Source organism: Artemia sp. Qi Xiang Cuo, chromosome 3, assembly GCF_049724085.1.
Source record: "Artemia sp. Qi Xiang Cuo chromosome 3, ASM4972408v1, whole genome shotgun sequence".
NCBI classification, from domain to species: Eukaryota; Metazoa; Arthropoda; class Branchiopoda; order Anostraca; family Artemiidae; genus Artemia; species Artemia sp. Qi Xiang Cuo.
Genome location: NC_142796.1, coordinates 53578073 through 53603066, shown reverse-complemented (window position 1 = coordinate 53603066; position 24994 = coordinate 53578073). Strand labels below are relative to the sequence as shown.

Sequence of the window (24994 nt, the reverse complement as noted above, 5' to 3'; positions counted from 1 at the left end):
AAAAATGAAGATATTTATGCAGAGTTTCAACTAGCTATGGCTAAGTTTGCTAAAGACAAGCTATTTTATTGTGAAAACACACAAAATCATAAAAAATGATCAATGTTCAATTAGAAACTACCAAATTAGACTAAAAAAGAAGAAATTTATGCAGAGTTTCAACTAGCTATGGCTAAGTTTGCTAAAGACAAGCTATTTTCTTGTGAAAACACACAAAATCAGAAAAAATGATCAATGTTCCTTTAGTACCTACGCAATTAGACTAAAAATGAAGATATTTATGCAGAGTTTCAACTATCTATGGTTAAGTTTGTTAAAGACAAACTATTTTCTTGCGAAAACACACAAAATCGTAAAAAATGTTCAATGGTCCATTATTACCTACACAATTAGACTAAAAATGAAAATATTTATGCAGAGTTTCAACTAGCTATAGTTAAGTTTACTAAAGACAAGCTATTTTCTAGCGAAAAAACACAAAATCAGAAAAAAAATGTTCAATGTTCCTCTAGTACCTACGCAATTAGGCTGAAATGAAGATATATATGCAGAGTTTCAACTAGCTATGGCTAAGTTTGCTAAAGACAAGCTATTTTCTTGCGAAAACACACAAAATCAGAAAAAATAATGTTAGGTTAGATTAAGTTAGATTAGGTTAGGTTAGCCTACGTACGCGCGCAAATAGGTTAGGTTAGGTTGGATTAAGTTAGGTTAGGTTAAGTTAGGTTAGGTTAGATTAAGTTAGGTTAGGTTAAGTTAGGTTAGGATAGGTTAGATTAAGTTAGGTTAGGCTAAGTTAGGTTAGGCTAGGTTAGCCTACGTACGCGCGCGTACGTAGGCTAACCTAGCCTAACCTAACTTAGCCTAACCTAACTTAATCTAACCTATCCTAACCTAACTTAACCTAACCTAACTTAATCTAACCTAACCTAACTTAACCTAACCTAACTTAATCCAACCTAACCTAACCTATATGCGCGCGTACGTAGGCTAACCTAACCTAATCTAACTTAATCTAACCTAACATTATTTTTTCTGATTTTGTTTGTTTTCGCAAGAAAATAGCTTGTCTTTAGCAAACTTAGCCATAGCTAGTTGAAACTCTGCATATATATCTTCATTTCAGCCTAATTGCGTAGGTACTAGAGGAACATTGATAATTTTTTCTGATTTTGTGTGTTTTCACAAGAAAATAGCTTGTCTTTAGCAAACTTAGCCATAGATGGTTGAAACTCTGAATAAATATCTTCATTTTTAGTCTATTTGCGTAGGTAATAAATTACAATTGAACATTTTTTCTTATTTTGTGTGTTTTAACAATAAAATAGCTTTTCTTTATCAAATTTAGCCATAGCTAGTTGAAACTCTGCATAAATATCTTCATTTCAGCCTAATTGCGTAGGTACTAAAGGAATATTGAACATTTTTTATCTGATTTTGTGTGTTTTCACAAGAAAATAGCTTGTCTTTATCAAACTTAGCCATAGCTAGTTGAAACTCTGTATAAATATCTTCATTTAAGCCTAATTGAGTAGGTACTAGAGGAACATTGAAGATTTTTTCTGAGTTTGTGTGTTTTCGCAAGAAAATAGATTGTCTTTAGCAAACTTAGCCATAGCTTGTTGAAACTCTGCATAAATATCTTCATTTAAGCCTAATTGCGTAGGTTCTAAAGGAACATTGAACATTTTTTCCGATTTTGTGTGTTTTCGCAAGAAAATAGTTTGTCTTTAACAAACTTAGCCATAGCTAGTTTAAACTCTACATAAATAGAGAAATTCTTTAACCATTTAGGGTTAACTTACCTTTTTAGGGATGAGCATTTAGGGTTCTCCTACATGCTGAACCTGAAAGTGTTTTCCCTGACATACTGGATCTGAAAGTGTAATTTCAGAAAAATTATTTAACATTTTAGTTTTAAATTAAATTTTTTTGTTTTAATATTTAGGTTTCTCAAACTTGTTTAACTTGAATGTGTGTTCCCTGGAATTTTTATTTTGAATTTATAATTTTCGTGGCTTTGTAATATTCTAAAGAATAAACACGTCTCAGGCTTAAGATAATTTCAGAAAAATTCTTTAACCTTTTAGGGTTAACTTTTGGAACAGAACTTTAAATTTGACTCTTTGAGAAAGGACGGAATTGAATTTAAGATAATTTAGAATTACAGTGAAACTTTTTATCTCCATGGAAAATAATCACAATCAAAGCACAACTTTTCCTATCTTCTACAGAAAAATTTAGAATTGAACTATAAATTTCTTTATGTCTTTGTGAAATAATGAACTTAATTGGAAGATTTTTGTTTTCTCTGGTGAAATTAGAATTGAATTGTGTTTTTTGGTAAAATTCAGAAGAGATCTTGAAATTTTCTATCTTCTATGAAACATTGAGTCTGGTAGTAGTATCTTTATCTCTAAAAATTCTTTTTCTTTCATCTCTGACCTTTTTAATAGATATTCTGAGCGTTTGACGTTCTAGCATACCCTAAAATAATGAACACTTAACAAAATAATGCCTAAAATATTTTTAATGAAATAATTAGATGTAGAATTTTAATATATAAATACGTTAAATACATTATTACACATTATTAGTACACTTGCGCTTCACTTTCCGTCAATTCATCTTTATATTCATTGATGATATTGTCTGCTAATGCCCTTTTTATTCTGCCTGTGATTTCACTGTCTATTCTCACATTATTTTTACATAGATGGCAGTTCTGGCAGGTAGACATGATATGATTTATTACACTAGTGCAGCAGTAGGCCTTTCTTTTCTTCTTTGCTTTCATTTGAATAGTAATACCAAAACGGTGGGAATAGGATCTATCAATAGGTATCGTGCTACCAGAACTGTAAGCAAGGAGTTGTCCCCGATCATCGACAATTATTTTTAAGTTGGAATTCTCCTTTAGCACTATCATCTCTGGTGCTCTCACTCTCGCATATCCACCTTGAGCAATTTTGAATGATTTCGAAAGTCCAAAGAAATCTAACTTCTCGCTGTCATGACAACGCATGCATACATTTCCAATAGTGTTACCGCTTGCACTCGTTTCATAGTTCAGGTATTTCTCCTTGTCAGTATTCAATACGACACTGATTTTATCATGTGCACATACGTTCGTCGAATAATTCATCCTCACTTTTTTACAGATCTGAATTGTGTGTTTATCCTTCCACTGCGTAAAAAATACTGATTTAATGAATGCACTAAACTAGGTAGTGTCGATAACCTGCCATAGAGTACCAGTGGGAAAGCCGCGTCGTGTCCATGAGCAAGCACAGAGTACGATTGGCAGAGCCGTAAGCATATTTCATGTCATTTCAGGATTTAAGAAAATTAGAATTAAAGTGAAACTTTTCATCTTCATGGAAAATAATTACAAATCATAGTATAACTTTTCCTATCTTCCACCGAAAAATTTAGAATTGAACTTTAAATATCTTTATGTCTTTGTGAAATAAAGAACTGATGTGGAAGATTTTTGTTTTCTCTGGTGAAATTAGAATTGAATTGTGTTCTTTGGTAAAATTCTGAAGAGAACTTGAACTTTTTAACTTCTATGAAAAATTTGGAAGAGTATTTTAAATTTTTTCATCTGTTTGAGAAAAATCTGAACTGAAGTGGAAAATTTTTATATTTATTTTGGGAAAATAGAAATGATCAATAACTTATTTCATTTTCATTGAGAAAATTCAGAATCGAAGTTGAAGTTTTCTTCTCCCAGGAAAATATTTAGAACAGAACTTTAAATTTGACTTTTCGAGAAAGAACGGAACTGAATTGAAGATAATTTAGAATTAAAGTGAAAATTTTTATCTTCATGGAAAATAATCACAATCATAGGATAACTTTTCCTATCTTCTACTAAAAAATTTAGAATTGTACATAAAATTTGTTATGTATTGGTGAACTTAAAACCGATGTGGAAGCTTTTTATTTCTCTGGTGAAATTAGAATTGAATTGTGTTCTTTAGTAAAATTCAGAAGAGAACTTGAACTTTTCTATCTTCTATGAAAAATTTGGAACAGTATTTTAAATTGTTTAATCTGTTTGAGAAAAATCTGAACTGAAGGGGAAAATTTTTATATTATTTTGGGAAAATAGAAATGATCTATAGCTTATTTCATTTTCATTGAGAAAATTTCAGAATCGAAGTTGAACTTATCGTCTTCCGGGAAAATATTTGGAATAGAACTTTAAATTTGACTCTTTGAGAAAGGTCGGAATTGAATTTAAGAAAATTTAGAATTATAGTGAAACTTTTTATCTCCATGGAAAATAATCATAATCATAGCATAACTTTTCCTATCTTCTACAGAAAAATTTAGAAGTGAACTTTAAATTTTTTATGTCTCGGTGAACTTAAAACTGAAGTGGAAGAATTTTATTTTCTCTGGTGAAATTAGAAGTGAATTGTGTTCTTTGGTAAAATTCAGAAGATATCTTGAACTTTTCTATCTTCAATGAAACATTGAGCCTGCTAGTAGTATCTTTATCTCTAAAAATTCTTTTTCTTTCATCTCTGACCTTTTTAATAGATATTCTTAACGTTTGACGTTCTAGCATACCCTAAAATAATGAACACTTAACAAAATAACGCATAAAGTATTTTTAATGAAATAATGACATGTAGAATATTAATATAAAAATACGTTAAATGCATTATTACACATTATTAGTACACTTGCGCTTCACTTTCCGTCAATTCATCTTTATATTCATTGATGATATTGTCTGCTAATGTCCTTTTTTATTCTGCCTGTGATTTCACTGTCTACTGTCATATTATTTTTACATAGATGCCAGTTTTGGCATATTGACAAGATATGATTAATGACATTATTGCAGGAGTATGCCTGTCTTCTCCTTCTTGTTCTCTTTAAAATGCTAATTCCGGAAAAATGATGATAGGATTTATCAACAGGTAATGTGTTACCAGAAACCCTAGCAAGGAGTTGTCCCCGATCATCGACAATTATTTTTAAGTTTGCATTCTCTTTGAGCACTAATTTCTCTGGTAATGATACTCTTGAATATCCACCGTTTACACGATTGAAATTCTTAGGTACTCCAAAGAAATCTAACTTCTCGCTGTCATGACAACGCATGCATACATTTCCAATAGTGTTACCGATTGCACTCGTTTCATAGCTCAGGTATTTCTCCTTGTCAGTATTCAATACGACAATGATTTTATCATGTGCACATACGTTCGTCGAATAATTCATCCTCACTTTTTTACAGATATGAATTGTGTGTTTATCCTTCCACTGCGTAAAAAATGCTAATTTAATGCATGCAATAAACTAGGTAGTGTCGATAACCTGCCATAGAGTACCAGTGGGAAAGCCACGTCGTGTCCATGAACAAGCACAGAGTATGATTGGTAGAGCCGTAAGCATATTTCATGTCATTTTAAGATACGCAAAAAAGTTAAAAAAATACCATGTTAAAAAATTCAAGAAAGTATTTACGAATTGGGGAGGGGACTCTTTGAGGTTGGAAAATGGGTTTAGGAATGACATTATGAATGGATCTTGTTCAGAAAAGATATAATAAACCCATAAAAAATTATTAAAAAAACTGGCGAGGGGACTCTTGGGGGGGCCCAGGGCGGGTGTTTGGGGGGCCGGTGGCCCCTTTGGGAGCCCGAGGGACCTTTGAGGACCAGGGGAGGGCCTTTGGGGGTCTGAGGAGGGCGTTTGGGGGATAACATTTCGAAATTTTTACTTTTTAGTTTACTTTTTTTTGCGGCGCATCCCTGCGGCGCATCCTGCGGCGCTTTCCTGCGGTGCCTCCCTGCGGCGCATCCCCCGCGACGCTTTCCTGACCCACGGCGCATCCCTGCGGCACATCCTGCGGCGCTTTCCTGGCCCACGGCGCATCCCGGCGGCGCTTCTCTGGCCAGGGGGACCTTTGGGGACCGGGGAGGCCTTGGGGCTGGGGGCCTTTGGGGGTCTGGGGGACACTTGAGGACCGATTGGTCCTTTGGGAGCCGGTTGGCCCTTGGGGGGCCGGGGGAGGGCCTTTGGGGGTCCGGGGGGACAGTTGGGGGCCTGGGGGACATTTGGGGACCAGTGGAGGGCCTTTGGGCCCCCGTTGGTCCGTTGGGAGCTCGATGGGCCGGTGGGGGGCCCGGGGATGGCCTGTGGGGGTCTGGGTGGGCCTTTGGGGGCGCCGGTGGCTCTTTGGGAGCCCGAGGGACCTTTGGGGACCGGGGGGGGGCCTTTGGGGTCCGGGGTGCCCTTTCGGGGTCCGGGGGGCCCTTTGAGGACCAGAGGAGGGCCTTTGAGGGTCTGAGGAGGGCGTTTGGGTGGCTGGGGCTCTCTGGGAGCTTGGGGGACCTTTGAGTACCGGGGACTTCCTTCGGGGTTGTGGTGGGGGATCGGAACCCTTTGGGGTTGGGGTAGAGGACCTCACAACACTGTTCAAATGGAACTTGTGTATTATAACGACCACAGAGTTTCACCCTCAAATTCTCTTCTAAAACCTTTCCTAAAATCTTCTTTCAAAATGTCTCTAACTGTTTCACCGAAATAAACCCAGAAAATGGATAAAACCGTTTCACTCAAATAATCCCTAAACGCTAATTCAGCGTGTTCCTATTGTTTGGCATCTCTGAGCTAACGATTTTAAAATTTCTAGGAAACCCTTTCCTACGTTAATCTCTTCATCTCATAAATTTTCCTAGCTAAACTATTAGGGTTTCGTTAGAATATCAATTTATCTCTCCGACTTAAAGCTCCGTGAAGCCGTATTTAAAAATAGAATTTCTATCTCGTTAGACTCCCGCATAATTCCAAGATAACAAGTGATGTCAATTATAATTCCTGACACTAAAGATCAATGAAGCCCTATTTAAAAATAGAATATTAATTTTTCTCTCTGACCTAAAGAACGTTTATCCCTCAGACCTAAGATTAAAGAAGCCTTAATGTTTCTTAATTCTCCCCTTCGTGAATCAATAATTTCCCCTAGCGATTATGTAAATCAAGTTCACAGGTGCTACTCGTGACAGGACCACGTGGTTTATAGTTTTCCATGTGAGAAAATTCCTGTATTTCCAAGTGAGAAAAATCCTTTTTTTTCATTCTCACTGAGAAAACCATATAACAGACATGAATTGCTGTTGACATCCATAAATGTGACAATGTTCCTGTTTTTCAAATTCTCACTGACAAAAACCATTAAACATCCATGAACAACATCAAATAAATCGAACGAAACACATAACCATCCATGAATTATGTAAAAAAAGTTATAGGTGGCAGCAGGGGTGCCACATGGGGCTCAATAAGGCATCTCTACTTCTGTCGAGCAATGCCGAAGCGTTGGACGGATATTTTTTAACAATATCGACAGTTTTGAACTTGGTTATCAACCACCAAAATATCTAATGCCTTTAGACTCGGTGTTTATAAAAAGTTACGCATTATCAAAGAAGCTTGTTCAAAGTAAAACAACAAAATTAAGATTAAGAAAATCAAATAAAAATTTTTAATTCAATATTTTTAATTTACTTTTGAATGCTAAAAGCCAGTATATTTGACACCTTTATACTTCATAACTGTAAAAAAATAAATCTTTTTTTAAATGAAAAATAGATAAATGCAATCACTCCTAGAAAAAAAAAAATGATAATAAAGCACAAAAAACGTATCAGTTCAGGGGGAAAATACAGAAATTCTTAGTATTCCGTCCAGGAGAAACATTTCTGATTATAGTGGCTTCATATATCAGCTCTTGGGTATTCTTAAAATGCAAGCAAAAGTTGACGGCATATTCTTACCGAAATTGCCCGTTATTAAGTTGCTTTCCTTGTGTTTTCTATAATTATACGAACTTTCTTGTGTTTTAATAACTGCAATAATCAATGATAAACAAATACATATTTAAGATCACCATGAAAGCTGATTCTTTGACTGAATGATATCAATAGATAGGCTCTTATACTTTTGTTATTGACAAGGATCGTTATTTACTTACCATTCATTACTATGAAGAATTTGTTGTTGTTTTTTTTCTCCAACCAAATTATATAGAATCAATTTTTGTGGAAAACTTGTTTGGGGTCACTCAGTCACAAATTAGAACTTATATTTTTCTTATTATGGGTCACAATCTATTGGCAGGCAGGCAACAATGGGGCAACAAACAATTTTTCTCTGGTGTTTCCCTATTCTGCTTTTTTTCCTTTGGGTTCCTTATAATTACTATATAGTCCCAAATTTCCAGGGGGGCCATTGTCTCCTGCCCCCTCTTGCCGGCGCCAATGTTCTCTATGCAGATTACGAGCGAGCCTCGAGTGAGTATCTTGTTGAGGTGTGCGAGCAAAATTCCTTGTTTTTGTAAGATCCTTGTGCTGTCATTTCAGCCCCAAAATTTGTACTTGTGACTTCAAAAGCACCCAATATTAACTTTAGTGGAAATCATGGCACTTTTCTGTTATAGCGACCCCACTCCAGAAGTGAAGTGAGGTTAATCCTAATAAAATATACAAAAACATGGTGAAAATATAATACTTAAGAAACAAATTGGACTATATATTTGCATATTAGGGTGTGGGGTGGAGTAAAGTGTAGCAGGTCTGCTTGCAAATTGTGTTAGCTATAATTATTATGCATATTATGAAGTAAGAATTGCTTTCTAACTTCATGCTGTCCAAATATTTTACGCCTTCCCCCCCCCCCCGATGTGAAAATATATAGCCCAAATTATATAAGTTCAATATATTCTGTCACCCAACACTTGTTTTTCACTGGGCGTAAGCTAATTGTCTATACAGACAAATGAAAAACTGGTTCTAGGTTTGTTCTCGAGTTTTACACAGCGTAATTCTTGAGTGGGGTCGCTATAACAGAAATACACCGAAATCATATATTATATCTGAAATACGGTTTATTTTTAACCTCTGTATTTCAATATAAGAATTGTAATCGTTAATTTCAGATACCCTTAAATACCAATTTTGTGGGGAACTGCGAAAACTTTTGCAAATACTTTAGAATATATACCATATTTGTTTTAAGACCCTCACGGTTTTATCTCAGGTCTATGGACGACGAAAACGTTGAATTTGGACTTCGATGGAAATTAGATATTGTTTACTATTTACACCAATAGGGCGATAAAGAATGGAGATCTATGTGGATAGGGGTTTTGTGGTGTAGATTGGTGAGACGGAGAGTTGGGTGGCTAGGTAGCTGTGTGGCAGGGGTGTTGAATTGGAAATTTGTATGGTCACCTTACTCAGGGGATTCCTCATGCCCATTCTCCTTGAAATCTTAAGGGTTTCTCTTTAACTTTATACAATTTTCGTAGAATTCACCTGATTTCTAAGTTCACCGCCCCCTCCTAAATATTGCCCCTTTCCTCCGAAAAAAACTTTTCCGTAGATTTTGTCCAAATCATTGGTTCGTGCCGTAGCTATGCCACAGTAGTAGGCAGCAAATACTAATGTGGGCAGCTTTCAGGAGCTGCTTATCGAGGAGTTGTGCAGTCACCGTATGCAGATGATCATTTGGGCCAGTACTTGCTAAAACTTCCCACGTAATTTTCTATATTTTGCTACTTTTTATTTAACCCTTTCCCCCGTCAAGTATTGCTCCATCCATCACAGTAAAGGGAATATATCCTTATACTGTGTCCACCCATCTTGAGACAAGTTCCTCTGGATATTCTCGTTGTATTCACTGGTCCCTATCGTAGCTACGATATAGCTGATTACCTTCGTGCTCACAGGAGGAAAAACAACTTTAATTAAATTCGCCACTGCATCTAATTTTACCATCAGTTACGGTACGAAAGGTACACCTTGAGGCTCCGAAGAGATTCCTCAGGTATGTTGAAACATAATTCTTCAGGTAAAGGTCGTTGTTAGTCTTAAACCAGTTTCATTCTACCTTTAAGTTGCAAGAAGAATTATAGTTTTTATAAATACAAACAAGTGAAAACTTAAAGGATTATGATTTCCAACTTTTAAGTAGTATTTTGTTATAAAAATAATGCCGTGCTCACCTGTGACTTTATCAATAGCTACTATAGCTGCAGTTATCTCAGTGGCTTTATTATCGATTGCTTTCTCAACTGACAACTGGGTACGGATATCTGTTGACAGAAATGCATTGCAGGTAATATTTATTCAGTTTTGCTCGTTTGGAAGTTAGAAAGGTAAATTTCCTGAGAAGAATTGTAAATTCATTTCTTAAATTTTGGAAGAAAAAAACCTGATATGACTTAAAATGCTTTTGAAATAACAGAAAATGCATTTCCGAAAACTAAAGCCAGTGAGAAAGAGCTTGAAAACTTAAAATTAAGGTAAAACATTTTTTATAAATAGAAACGGGATATACCTGATACCTGCCATATATGCAATCTTCGGTAAATTTGCATGGTAAATTAGAAGTGGGCCATATAATTTAGCTAGGATGAAAGTAAAAACATCATTTGATGCTTTTTTATGCTCTTTCATCATTCATATAAAATATCTTCGGGGCCTCTTTAAGGGCACAAGATGCAATTTGTGACAGAAGCGATTATTAAATTATAAAAGAGCATAAAAACGGCATAAAATGATGTTTTCACTTTCATCATAGCTAAATTATAGTGCCACCTAGAAATTTACCCAATCTTCTAGGCCCTAGAAATATGAAGAAAGTAGGCATTGTAGCTTGGCTATACAGACCCTGGATATATTTTGGATAATTTTTTTTTATCCATTTTTAAAAATCTAACATTCATTGTTTCCCCCACTCTTAATGGTCAAATATATACCTTGATTTTATATGTACAGTGAATTGTCTATACGTCATTCTTTTCTTCAACTTAAATAAAAAAGCACAAGTTTGTTGAACCGAAAGTAAGGACCAATATCAAACTTAAAACGAACAGAAATTGTTCCATATATGAGGGGGGCTGCCCCTACCTCAACCCTCGCTCTTTACGCTAAAGTCTTAAAGTTCTTTAAAAAGACGTCTCATTAAAATTCAAATGCCCCTGTGTTTGAGCAGTCTTTCTTAAAGAGTTGTGTCAAAAAGTCAAACTTTAGCGAAAAGAGCGAGGTATGAGGAAGGAAAAGCTTTCTTCATTTCGTTCTTAAGATTCAATGTTGCTCCTTACTTTCAGTTGATTTTTTTTTTTTTAATTTCTGACTGTTTTCAAATCGTGCCAGGAAATCTCCTTCCCTCCCCTCCTATATACAATTTTTCTTGAAAAATTCCCACCGGAAACTTTCCCCATCAGGGAAAATTCTCCCCCTCCCCCTACAAAAATCCATATATTTACCGGTAGCCAATACTATATGTGAACAATGGGCAAATTGCGTAACTAGCAGCCCTCTCCCCAGGGACTATCGGGAGTCTTGTAATCCCCAAACGCTTAACTAATGGACCTTTATATACTATGCAAAATCAAACGGCTATCTCGAAATTTTAATCAGATGTCTTGGGGGTAGAAAAGTGGAACGGGAGGGGGTCTAGTTGCCCTCCAATCTTTTTGGTCACTTAAAAAGGGCACTAGAACTTTTTATTTCCGATCAAATGATCTCTCTCGATATTCCAGGATCACTGGTTTGGTACGATCACTCTGGGAAAAAAAAAGTAAACACATCCGTGATCTTTTTTCTGGCAAAAAAAGAAAATGCAAAATTACACATTTTTGTATATAGGAGCTTGAAACCTCTACAGTATGATTTTCTGATATGCTAAATCTGACTTTGTTATTTTCAATCATTTTCATTAGGATCGCTTGACCTTTTGGGTGTGTTTTTCTCATTTTCGCAAATTGGGCAAATTTTCTCACGCTCGTAACTTTTGATGGGTAAGAATAAACTTAATAAACTGTAGGCCTATGTCTACGGAATCAGCATAAAAATCCAATTCCCAAAATCCAATGGTATTTTTTTATTGTTCTATCGATTTTTTCAATGAAATAGCAAAAAAGGTTAACGAAAATAGGTCTACCAAAAAAGGTCGTTTTTTCAAGACTAGGGAGGGGAGCAAAACAGATTGGAAAATATAAAAGAGCCTACTAGAAGATTATCATACTCTATCCATAGCTACTACTAGCTGCAAATCAAATGCTTTCTCAGCTGACAACAGGGTCCAGATCCTTTGTAGGCAGGAATGCATGACAGGTTATATGCTCTATCCAAAGCAAGCCCACTAAAGCTATTATTGTTTTAGTGGCTTTATTATCAATTGCTTTCTCAAAATTGACAATTGGGTAAAGATCTATGTGGACAGAAATGCATTGAAAGTAATAAATTTGTGGATGCTTCCCCATTTTTAAATTATATTGACCCCTTAAAGCAATTTATAAGGGGCCGGCAAAATAAAAAAATAATGAGTAACAGCGCATCCGCAATATAAGCAGCATTCAGTTTTGGGTTAATGTTTATTATTACATGTTAATGTTTATTATTGGAGAGATATTCAGACAGAGACATGAGTTCACCAAAACGTGGGCGGGAGGGGGCAAAATGTATTTTCAAGAACTAAGGTGGAAATAGCTCTGTTGTTTTTATCGACTTTGTTTCAATTGAAAATTACAAAAAAAGGTAGTTCAATAAAAATAGCTTACAAAAAAGTTTTTCTTTCAACATTAAATAAAAAAAAAACAAGTTTTTTCAACTGAAAGTAAGGAGCAACAATAAAACTGGAAACGAATAGAAATTATTACGAATATGAGGGGGTCCGCCCCCCCCCCCAGTCAATACCTCGCTTTTTACGCAAAAGTTCGAATTTTGTTCCAATTCTTTAAGAACGACCCCTGAATTACAAAAGCCGTTTAATTAGAAAACTAGCTCTTTTAAAAGTACTAAAAAAAAAACTTTAGCGTAAAGAGTAAGATTTGACAAGAGGGCGAGCCCCCTAGTCAACGTATATACGTAATAATTTCTGTTCGTTTTAAGGTTTAATGATACTCCTTACTTTCAGTTGAAAAACTTGTTTTTTTATTAATTTCAGATCGTTTTTTAGATAATACAGGGAAACCCGGCAACCCCTTCATAGAAATATCCCTTCCCCCGTGAAAACTTCCTCCACGTAAAGACCTTTCCACGTAAAAACCCCTCCCCAGACCCCTTCCCCCACCATAAAAATGCTGAACAAAATGGCTATCTCAAAATTTTGACCGGGTGACTTTGGGAGAAAAATGAGCGTGTGAGGGGGCCTAGTTGCCCTTCAATTTTTGCGGTCACTTAAAAAGGATGCTAGAGCTTTCAATTTTCGTTCGAATGAGCAATCTCACGATATTCTAGGACCAGTTGGTCGGTACGATCACACTTGGGAAGAAAAAAAACAACAAATAAACACGCATCCGTGATCTTTCTTCTGGCAAAAAATACAAAATTCCACATTTTTGCATATAGGAGCTTGAAACCTCTACAATAGGGTTTTCTAATATGATGAATCTGATGGCATGGTTTCCTGTGACTTTTAGGGGGTTTCTTTTTTTTCGAAAATAGGGCAAATTTTCTCAGGCTCGTAACTTTTGATGGGTATGACTAAACTTGATGAAACTTATATATTTGAAATCAGCATAAGAAACCCAATTCTTTTGATGCATCTATTGGTATCAAAATTCCGTTTTTTAGAGCTTAAATTACTATTGAGCCGGGTCGCCTCTTACTTACAGTTCGTTACCACGAACTGTTTGATTTATAGGCCTAACAACAGGGCCATGGGCGCCCATAAGCTGAATTCCAGGGGGGGCAAACTTCGTCTAATTGCTACTTTTAATGCTATATAATAGAAATCCCAGAACAAAAATATAAAAATAATGCAGCATCATTCAGCCAGGGGGGGGGCAAGAGCCCCCTCGCCCCCCCCCCCCATATGGGCGCCCATGAACAGGGCATCAAGATTTTACGCATGACTCTCTCCGAGCTGGGGGGGGGGTATTTAGTTGGAAGATCAACTTAAAAGAAATGCAAAAACAGGTGAATTATATGGACAATACAAGAGGATAGGGTCATATGAGCACCTCGGGGTAATTCGTCAAAAGAGGCGAAAACTGTAAAATCTGCTGGAAAATTTACGACATCACACATGTATTCCTATAAATGGGCAACCTTAAACAGTATTCTTGAGGGATGTAGGGTAGACATTTATGGCACAGAACAGAAAAAAAAACTATTTGATTCTCATTCATTACTATTTACAAATATAAAATTCCTACCGTTCCAATCTTGTCCCAGTTCCTCCACTTCCCAGTGGGCCAGGTATAATGTCAAATTATAAAAAAAAGCCAGCAAAATCAGAAAAATGTTGGATATAGGCTAGGGCTAATTCTGTACCCATTAGAGACTGTGTTAGCTGGGACGCAATTGTGACGGTAGCTATTAATATATCAGGGAAGAACATTGAGCGGAGAATCAAATGGTTCGTTTTCTTTTTTTGTCTTGTTTTTATCCTATTCTATATATTAGCTATTGTTTTTGAAAAGAGGAGGACCAAAGGCTAAGAAAGATCAAATGTTATATTTATGAATTTCGTTTTTCACCCCAATATTAAAAATTTGGCATTTTATGTATTCTTGGTCTTCACAAGTAGGGAGATGGGGTGTATTTTTGGTCTCACCAACGTCTGTGGCAACTAACGCATCCTTCTGTTGAATTAATGATACCGTTTGAAGTGGAGGGTAAAAACCTTACATAAGGTAGTCGTATAGACAGTGCTTTAGAGCCTATTGGATTATTTAGGGGATGTCGAGACTATTATGACCCCTATTGGCTCGAAATTTTTTATTTCGATCATGTTTTACGATTATGTTTAATATACAATTTCAGTGGGTATAAACCTAGTTTCAAGGTTTTCTTCTATCTTGGAAAGTACTTGAGCTATATGAATGAAACTCTCAAAAAATAATCTACAGTTCAATTGGGTACTGAGAAGGTGGGTTCGTGTAGCCACCCCATCCCTTTGTCTCCTCTACGGCACTGAGTTTTTATGAGTTGGAAACATTTTTGATAGACGAAGAAAACCTTCATGAGTGGGTCTACAACCCGGACATTTGTGTGGAAAGGTGATTTACTCTCACTATTTCTAAGATTCTGTGAAGATGGGTTCTAGGGCCGAGGGACTTACCCAGAGGGTCTCCAGGCCTGGGCCCCCAAAATCCAAAATTTTCCTGAATTTCTGGGCCCTTAGTAAAATTATCAGAGAAAAGTTTTTTTCTAAATCCACCCCCCCCCCCCTCCGAGGAAAACATGTGTACGTTTCTGCTAGAGGCCCTAACTTAAAAAAAGTGGATGAGTGGGTTGGAATCCAGCTTCAATTCTAAGAACTCCCTTACCAAGATCCATAGTCCATGAAAAAAAAGGCTCCAATCGAAAATTTAAAACATTTTTTTTCACAGCCTGTCATTGGAGAATCTCAAAAGCCTTTTAAGTAGGACATGCCGGGATCTCGTTTGCCTTTATTAAAAATAAAATCAATAAAAAACGTCATATGGGGTAAAATCAAAAAGGGTCAAACTAAAAGGTGGTATTTGGCAATTTCTTGGGTGTCACCAATTGATATTACAGTACCCATGCCTAAATATCGTAATTCAGATGGAAAACCGTGAAAAATAGTCTATGCAGCTTTTGAGCAATCAATATGCAGAATGAGTCGATAACTACAAGATTAATGGTTGCACCTATGTCCAAACAACCTTGGATTGAGTCAGATCACAAATTAAGATATGCCATAAATATATGGTAGTTTCTATTTTTGGTAAATACATACGAGATTCCATAAATGACATAAAGACATGGTGAACACACTACTTGATTCCTTATCTATGTTATTTCCAAATATACTAATCAATTCGCTTGCAAATGCACCCCCACCCTCATGATGGTCCCATATATAGCCCTCATTATGTATTTCTCAATCATATCATTCTAGCGTAACCAGTTACCAGTATGTTACAGCCCTAGGGATAGCTCCTAGACTAAACCGGTTATGTTCTCAGGTTGTAATTTACCTCCGTTTCTGACCGATGACAACGACGGAGCTAGTCGTAGCTCCGTTTGTGTTTAACAGAAAATTTTAGATATATTTTTGATAGCTCATATAAAAAATATTGCTCATATTTACGTTCTTCCTATAAATTCCACCATCTGAAATATTCAAATAACACTAAGAAGATTAATTTTAAAAAAAACGAAGTTTTTCCGAGGGAAGTAAAGAGCGAAGTTGAAACTTAAAACGGACAAAAAATATTACTTCACAGCCTATTTAATATATGTTAATATAGCTAGTACGAACAAACCAACTAATTATGTTTCCCTATGCTTTTAGGATTATACAAAACTAGCGTTTTACTGAAAACACAAAACAATATAGGAGTTTTGGTACAGTAGAAGCAAACCAATTAAGGACACTTTTTATAGAATAAAAATATTATCAATCCCTTTTAGGATCAATCCCTTTTAAGATAAAGCAACAATCTATTTTAGGATTTTCTTCTTTTTTTACGTTTAATATGGTATCACTTCTGCACAATGGCACAGTTCAATGATTGGCTCTCGTTTTGGTTCTTAAAAGGACATGTCATGATTAGTTCGTACAAAAGTTCGAAGCAAGGCCATCTTCATAGCATTAGGACTATAGACTAGCTTTAGAATTTGTATCATAGTTTGAAATTCACTCTTGTATGGAGAGAAATAATCGGATTTCTAGAGTTCATATTATGTCTTATTTGATCTCCATTTCAAGGGATACTAAAGCATTTTTCTTACAATTTAAGACTGTATATTACCCACTATTGCATTTGGTATTATAGCTGGTGAGAGCAAAATGCTGTTTGATAAATCAATCCAATATTTATGTATGCTGTTCAATTACTTCGCGGTTATTAAAAAATATTTATTTTTACACTTATGCTTTTAATATAATTTTAATTGTATACTGAAAGTTACTAATGTCACAACTGGTGTAAGACTATGAAAATCTTATAGATACGTTTAGTGTTTTCAGGCTACATACTCACTTTTGACTCTTAAATCCATAATCCTGTTGTAACTTTTGTGTTTTCAGTAAAGCGCTAGTTTTGTATAATCCTAAAAGCATAGGGAAACATAATTAGTTGGTTTATATGTACTAGTTTTATTGACATATATTAAATAGTCTGTGAAGTAATAATTTTTGTCCGTTTTAAGTTTCAACTTCGCTCTTTACTTCCCTCGGAAAAGCTTAGTTTTTCTTCAAATTAATAATGGAAGGAAGCAAGATAGTCTAATCAATAAAAACGGAACATACGAGAAATATATAATTTAGGCTATATATTTGCATATAAAGGGGGTGGGGTATGTGTTACCTAAACAACTACAATTGCCTACAAAAAGTATTTATTTTACCTAACCAATACATACATAACCTACAAAATGGGTTAACTACAATTTTTCTGCATATTAGGAAGTAAAAATGGTTTTTTTCTCGGTTTTCTTAACGTATGTCCTTCTCAGTAGCCCCAATTCTAGGCTTATACCGTGTTTTCTTTTAGTTTCTATATATTCCTTGGATTATCTATGGGACTATCAGGGGGGGGGCGAATTTGTAGGTAAATTGATTAGTACTTTGGAAAAGAGCATAAAAAGGGAAACGAGTAGAATGTTCACCTTGTCCCTAAGGCAGTTATGGAATCGTGTGTCTATTAATCTATTGTTTTCTAATAAGAATCCCGCACTTAATAACGATTGGCTTAAAGGACACACTAGCTTGAAAACACTTATTCAAAGGAGAAAAAGAAACTTAACTGTTCTTCCCTTTCCTGTTAAAAAGCCAGTTTGTACACCATTGGTTTATTTTTATGACGTATTTTCGAAAGTCACTGATTTTATTCCTTCGATTTCTCTTTTATACACGTTCATAGCCTTTACCATATTAATAACATCTATAATATAATATTCATAACATTATATTATGTCAAGCTTTGAGCCAATAAAAAAGAAGGAAAAACCTGATTGGCTCTTTTGTATAATACTTTAAGCCAGTAAAAAGAACGAATTGCTTCTGAGTCGCAAGGTTGTTTACTAGTAACCATCAGCATTTCTGTCCTTATAAGATAATTAAATAAAAAAAACAAATTTTTTTAACTGAAAGTAAGGAGCGAACTTAAAACTTAAAACGAACAGAAATTACTCCGTATATGAAAGGGGATGTCCCCTCCTCAACGCCTCGGTCTTTATGCTAAAGTTTTTAATTGTTTTAAAAATAAAGTTGTGTGACAGAGTCAAATTTTAGCGTAAAGAGCGAGGCGTTGAGGAGGGGACAGCCCCTTTCATATACAGAATAATTTCTGTTCGTTTTAAGTTTTAATGTCGCTCCTTATTTTCAGTTAAAAAAACTTGTTATTTTATTTAATTTCTGAACGTTTTTGAATTAACGCAGTTTTGATTTTGGCTCACCATACATGAATAATTGGTGAATAAGAGCGAGGTATTGACTAGGGGGCGAACCCCCTCATAAACGTAATAATTTCTGTTCGTTTCAAATTTCGACGTTAGTTTTTAATTTCACTTGAAAAAACTTGTTTTTTTATTTAATTTCTGCTTGTTTTTTAAATAATTATAAAATATCTAGTACCCATTATATTAAACTGTCCCTTCCCCCCCGGACACACCCTCCATGGACAGATCCTCTAACGACCCCTCCCCCCCCCATCCGAAAAAAATCCCTCCTAAAACGTGTGTATACTTCCCATTAACCAATATTATATGTAAACAATGGGCAAAGTTCATAACTTGCAGCCCTTCCCCCGGGAGCTGTGGAGGATTGACTCATCCTCAAAGACATATTTATTAGATTTTCGACAATGCTGAACAAAATGGCTATCTCAAAATTTCGATTGGGTGACTTTGGGAAAACAATGAGCGTGGGAGGGGGCCAAGTTGGCCTCTAATTTTTTTGGTCACTTAAAAAGGGCACTAGAACTTTAAATTTCCATTCAGATGAGCCCGTTCACGATATTCTACAACTACTGGATCGATACGACCAGCCTAGGGGAAAAAAAATAATAAACATGCATCCGTGATATTTCTTCTGGCAAAAAATACAAAATTCCACATTTTTGCAGATACGAGCTTGAAATTTATATAGTATGGTTCTCTGATACGGTGAATCTGATGGTGTAATTTTCATTAAAGTTCTGGGACTATTATGGGTTGTTTTCCCCTTTTTTCGAAATTAAGGCAAGTTTTCTCAGGCGCGTAACTTTTGATGGGTAGGACTAAACTTAATGAAACTTATATATTTGAAATCAGCATAAAAATTTGATTCTATTGATGTATATATTGGTATCAAAATTATGGTTTTTAGAGTTTTGGTTACTATTGAGCCGGGTCGCTCCTTACTTACAGTTCGTTACCACGAACTGTTTGATATGGTTCGCTGCAGCAAAAGGTAATTAGTCTACTACGCATTGCGTCCTGTTATTATGTTTACTAAAATTACAAACTGGCACATTTTCATGCTTATAATCTACGCTTCGAGATTAAATTTTCAGAATGAAGAAGCGAAAATAAAAACCCAGTGTATACTGGTAATGAAAACCCAGGCGAAATGAAACCCTGTGGACTAGCAAGAGGAGAATTTCCTTTTCTTTCTTACTTTTTGAAGTGGCATCATAAATTTTCAGGCATTTTTTAAATTGCAAGTTGGGACCATTTTTGCTCGAAAAATGGTAGGTTCTGCACAGTTTTGCTTTTATGGCTACACTTATTTATTCTAGGCATCTGGCAACACTGATAAGGCATCTCGCTTTTTTTTTCTTTTTTAGATATCATCGTTGTTGGTGGATGAAACGGTTAATCACCATTAGTTTTACAGGACCCCTAAAAGCGGTGTAATCTGTTTCCGCTTTTTTAATCGTTCTTGAGAAGCAACTTTTTGTTCAAGGAAGATTATTTTTAAGCATCAACACATGACAGAAACTATTTTGCCATCAAAAGCTCCAACTCTAAACTATTTCTGTGAGCAAGACAAGACGACAAATTGCACATTTTAAAAACGACAAACTTCAAAATATCTTAGGAGCAACATGAGGTATTAGAATCGGACCAATCGACTGAATATGCTATCCTTGAGTGGGATAAAACGTATATCAAAGTATTCTGATACATTTCACACAATTAGTTCATAAGTTAAGTTCATAAGTTTAGTAATCCACATTCATAAACAAATAAATAAATTAAACAACACTTTCACGCTGGAGAAAACCAATGAAGGTTTGCGATCGCGCGAAAGTCCACGTAACTACTTACCTATTATCTGAACTATTTATATAAACCTCAACTATTTAATTACAACTAATTATAAATAAACCAAAAATAGATAAACTATAACCAATATATATATATATATATATATATATATATATATATATATATATATATATATATATATATATATATATATATATATATATATATATATATATATATATATATATATATATATATATATATGATATATATATATGATATATATATATATATATATATATATATATATATATATATATATATATATATATATGATATATATATATATATAAAATAATAAATAAAAATAAAAAGAATATAAAAATGTTTTTGTATGCAAAAAGCATTGACAAAAAAATATTTTTGCTAATGCTTTTTATATTATCACAATTGATGGATGGGAGAGGATTTTGTAAGAGATTACCCAGTATTTGACTTTCTGCTTACCAAAGGCTTGGACGTGAAGCCAAAAGTAGAGAGCGGAGTCAACGAGAAATTTTTAGGAGGTAACTCTAGGGGGTTAGAGGCGCAAAGTTTGTGTAAATCAGTCTAAAAAGGCTAGCTATCTTATGTATCTTTTATTAACAATTTTCTTCGGACTCCCGGGGGAGGGTCGGACAATAGGGTCTCCCTTTCTTTAAACCGTGAAAAGTTATCGACACCGGTTCAGATTTGTTTAGTTGCTTGATTTTCATCATTTCTTTAATTTATGAATCTTATGTCTCAGGAACGCAGGCTGGGTGCACCCCCACTCTGAGATTTATAGAATTCCACTATTTCCTCCATTAATTCTAAAAAATTCACATAATCAGTCTGTTTTTTATTGCTTAGGACTCTTTGCCCTTTCCAAAATTGTACGTTCCTACTCGAATGAATTCCGGTCTGCTTGATTGTTGAATGTCGAGGCTGTAAATGAAATTTCTTTTGCCATCTTAAGTTAAAGAACAGAAAAAACTTTAACCAATTGGAATTGGCGAACTTTATAAGTATTACTCCCGCCCCCTATTTCTTTTTTTGCCATCAATTGTACAAAGTTCATTGCTAGTTCTATGTAAATGAAATATTTGAATTTCATATTTTACTAATTTGTGTTGGTTTTTTATTGACCACTTTTATGTTCGGTTGATTTTATGTTTGATTAATTTTTAAAGTTTCTCTTGCTATCTTGGTTGTTTCTGTTTGGTTTTTTCTTACTTTGACATGATTATGAAGCAAATTCAGCTCTATTAGAGTTCGTGATAGCCTTTTGAAAATAAATATCTTATCTCAATATCTTTTTCAATTTGGCTTCGCCAATGGCTACCGACGATGAAAATATCTTTTGTATATGCTTAGTTTTGGATTCACTTTTATTAAAGCGCTGCCAAATTAACTCCTTCATCGGCCAGCCATCCTTGCCAAAATCATTCGCCCACCTTGAGAAGTATTGATGAGGTAGTGTATTAGTTGTTTCATGATAAGCGAAATCGAAACCGGATCGAGTATGCTGCTGCAATGCTGATCCATTACCTGCCTGGAAATGCTTTCACCTGACTGCTGTTATTACGTCCGTAAGGTCGGATTTTTAATCTTCTGACAGCGTGTCATCTTCTTTGAAAGTTATTTGAATGAAATGGCTTGAATGTGTCATTGTCACTCGTTCACCATTTTTTAAATATAAGTTATTTTTTTTAGGGGTTTTAATTCGATTTTATTTTTGTTTTACTTCCTTTTGAGGAGATGCATCCAGTATATGTCGGAACCTGTTCATTTTCTTATTTGCCTTTTCTTATTTGTTTAGTAGCCGGGCAACACGCGAGAAGAACCGCATATAGAATCTCAGAGATGCTATTGATAAACAGGTTTCCGCTGCCTTGTGAGGTATTGCTCACTCTGCGAAAAATATTTAAACTTCAGTTTTTTGGGGTTTAAGGGGCAAAAGAAGGGACCTAAGTTAGGTGACGTATCTAATATATGCTATGCTTTGCCCTCCCCCTCCCCCTAATGTACAAATATGTAGCCCAAATTTATTTCTAAACTATTATATTTTTATCATACTTTGTTTTATTTTATTAGTATTTACCAACCTTCACTTCTCGCGTGTTGCCCGGCTATTAAACAAGTACCTCTGATTGTTGTTTTACTAACCCGGGCTATGGTGCTACACTTTGGATTTGCAATCCCATGTCCCTCAGGGCAAGAGTTCGAGTCCTGGTGTCGCTAATTATTTGTTTCGGGAAGGGGGTCAGCGATGTGATTGTAAGCCCAGCCAGAGTCGACCCAAATTCTAATGGGTGTCGAGAGAAATCGGGTTGTAAGCATGGGAAGTGTTGGATTATTTGCCTTCAACCACGTATAGGACTCTGGGATAAAGGCAGAGAATTAGGAGATAGGTGACTAAGCTTTGTGGATCGTTGGTCTGCATATGAAAAAGTTTTTTAAGTAATTTGTCTCTCATTTATGATTATTTTTCTCTTTTTTTGTTTTAAGTTAGTACTTAAATAATATGTATATCTGCGTTAGCTGCGACGTAATAAGAGAAAAACACGTCCCATTGTAAAAAAAAAAAAAAAAAAAAAAATCCAAAACCCCTAGAAATAGCGTCAGATCGCAACACAAAGAATACCACTAGAACCGCCTTGTCCGGAAACCCAATAAAGAAAACTTTCAGTCCCTTGGCTTGAAGAACAAGGAAAAACCATTAGCTTGAAAAACAAGGAAAGTTGTTTGAACCACGATATTCTGCATCGAAAGTATCTTTTTTTTCTTCCCGTTTTTTTTTCTCCGCAGCTACCGGGGCACTGGGACATCATAGAAAGCTGTTTAATGGCTCACTTTAAAGGGAATTGCTTCTTCTACGTGCTTTTGTAATTGATCAAAAATAATGTTTAAAATAAAATCATTTTCTTAGAGAAAACTGCATTTTCATATAATATTGTGATAGCGAAAGCTTTGAAAAAAAGGCCACCAAAAGGAATAAGGCTCATTTATTGATGACGACTTTGCATGGATTTGGACATTTCTATTTGGTTGGTGGTTCGGTTATACTGTTTGGTCCTAGGTAGTTGGATAGATGAGTAAGGTCAAAACCTCGTTCAAGTCCACATTTGTCTCAATTGCTGGATTAGGATAACAGTTTGTTTTTTTTTTCTTGCCAAGTAATTACCTCTAAAACATAATAATTCAATAACGAACTGAGCCAATAATAATTGAAGTATTAAAATAAGATATTTTATACATGATGATGCGACTTTGGAAACCCACAGTTCCTTGGCTTGAACAACGAGGAAAATCCATTGGCTTGAAAAAAAAGAAGAAAAGTGACTGCAGTCTACTGTTTTGGAGGGCTAGTTGCCCTCCAATCTTTTTGGTCACTTAAGAAGGGTACTAGCAAAATTAATTTCCGTTTGAATGAGCTATTACACACCTCTCTATGATGTTCTGGTCATTCGCTAACACTGGTGAAAAAAAAACAAGAAAAAAAAGGAGGTACATCAGTGCTACCCATGCAAAAAAGTGATTTTCCTTGATGTTTAAGGTGGGGGACTGTAATTGTCCTACAGAAGCATGCACTTTTTATTTCGATCTGACGTCAATTGATCCTTCGCTAGTCAAGGGGTTTCCGGGTCTTTTTCGAAATCACCATAAATTTATTTTCACCATAAACTTTTACTTTTAAGATTAAACGCGTTAAGATTACCCAAAACAATAGTTACCATTCCTGATTCAGTGTCAGATGATTTTTTTTCACTATGCAGTTGTTTTTCAAACGCGTTTTTCAACTTTTGATTACTATAGGTTGTGGTTCGCTCTTTACTAGGTTGCAGCTACCGCTGCAACCATGATACATGGAGAACTCTGGGGAAGGTAAACAGGAAGGGTGTGCGAAAGCATAGGGTATGTCACCCTCAACCCCCATTTGCATCTCCTGCCCAAAGGATCATGAAACGGGAATCAGGACCACTGGTAGGGACTGCAAAGTCCAATGCGGGGTATTCATTATCTTTTTAACTCGTACACCCAACAAAACTTTCCTTTTTAAATTATTATTATTATGAATAAAATGGCCAAAGAGCATGTGGGACAACAGGCACAAAAAGAAAAAAAATAGTGGCGTGTACTGTTTTATCAGGATCGGTCAAAAATACCCCTCCCCCTAAATTATTCCGAAGTTGCTTTCCCCCAAGCTAAAAAAAAATATACCTAATTGTTTTAACTCGTTCCCCCTGCCATGAAGTAAAGTGTGATAAACTTGCTAAAACTGTAATATTTGGAATAATTATTCACGGAAAGAAAAAATCAACACCCCCTCCTCCTTTAGTCGAATTCTTTATCCATCTACTACTGCTAGGCTACTACTAACAATGCATTACAACACCAGGCCCATTGAGACTAGTGCAGCTGTGCATGCTCCTCCATTACCCCAATCCGTTGAAGCTTCACTCTTTATCCCCCTCCCATGAAGCTCTTATTTCGCTTAAACCCTTCCATGCGATCTTTTCTCTCCCCATTCAGTGATACCGTAATTTTCATATGGCCCTAGATGAATGGTCAAAAAGCACAATCTTCAGAAATATATTCCCGTCTAAGATAGATTAACACCGACTATTTTCCACAAATTCAACTTTTACCCAAAAAGGAATAGTTTCAAAGAATCAATAACATCGGGGTCAAAACCATGGGGGTATAATCCTTAACCCACTCAGTTGGCCTTGCTTGATATTTGGTTTTATATATTTAATGGAGTAATATAT

At 35.4% G+C, this 24994-nt stretch overlaps 1 protein-coding gene across 2 annotated transcripts in view; it reads left to right on the top strand.

Annotated features, from left to right (window-relative positions):
• Window positions 1–9891: 9891 nt before the first annotated feature.
• Window positions 9892–24994, top strand: part of LOC148954272 (uncharacterized) — a 114182-nt gene continuing 99079 nt past the window's right edge. The window contains exon 1 of one of the 2 annotated variants that reach the window (XM_089086151.1): window positions 9892–10143. In XM_089086151.1, coding sequence (XP_088942277.1) covers window positions 10018–10143 — 126 coding nt within the window. In that variant the 5' untranslated portion in view covers window positions 9892–10017. The remainder of the gene's footprint in view (window positions 10144–24994) is intronic. The other variant, XM_089086150.1, reaches the window with a different exon arrangement.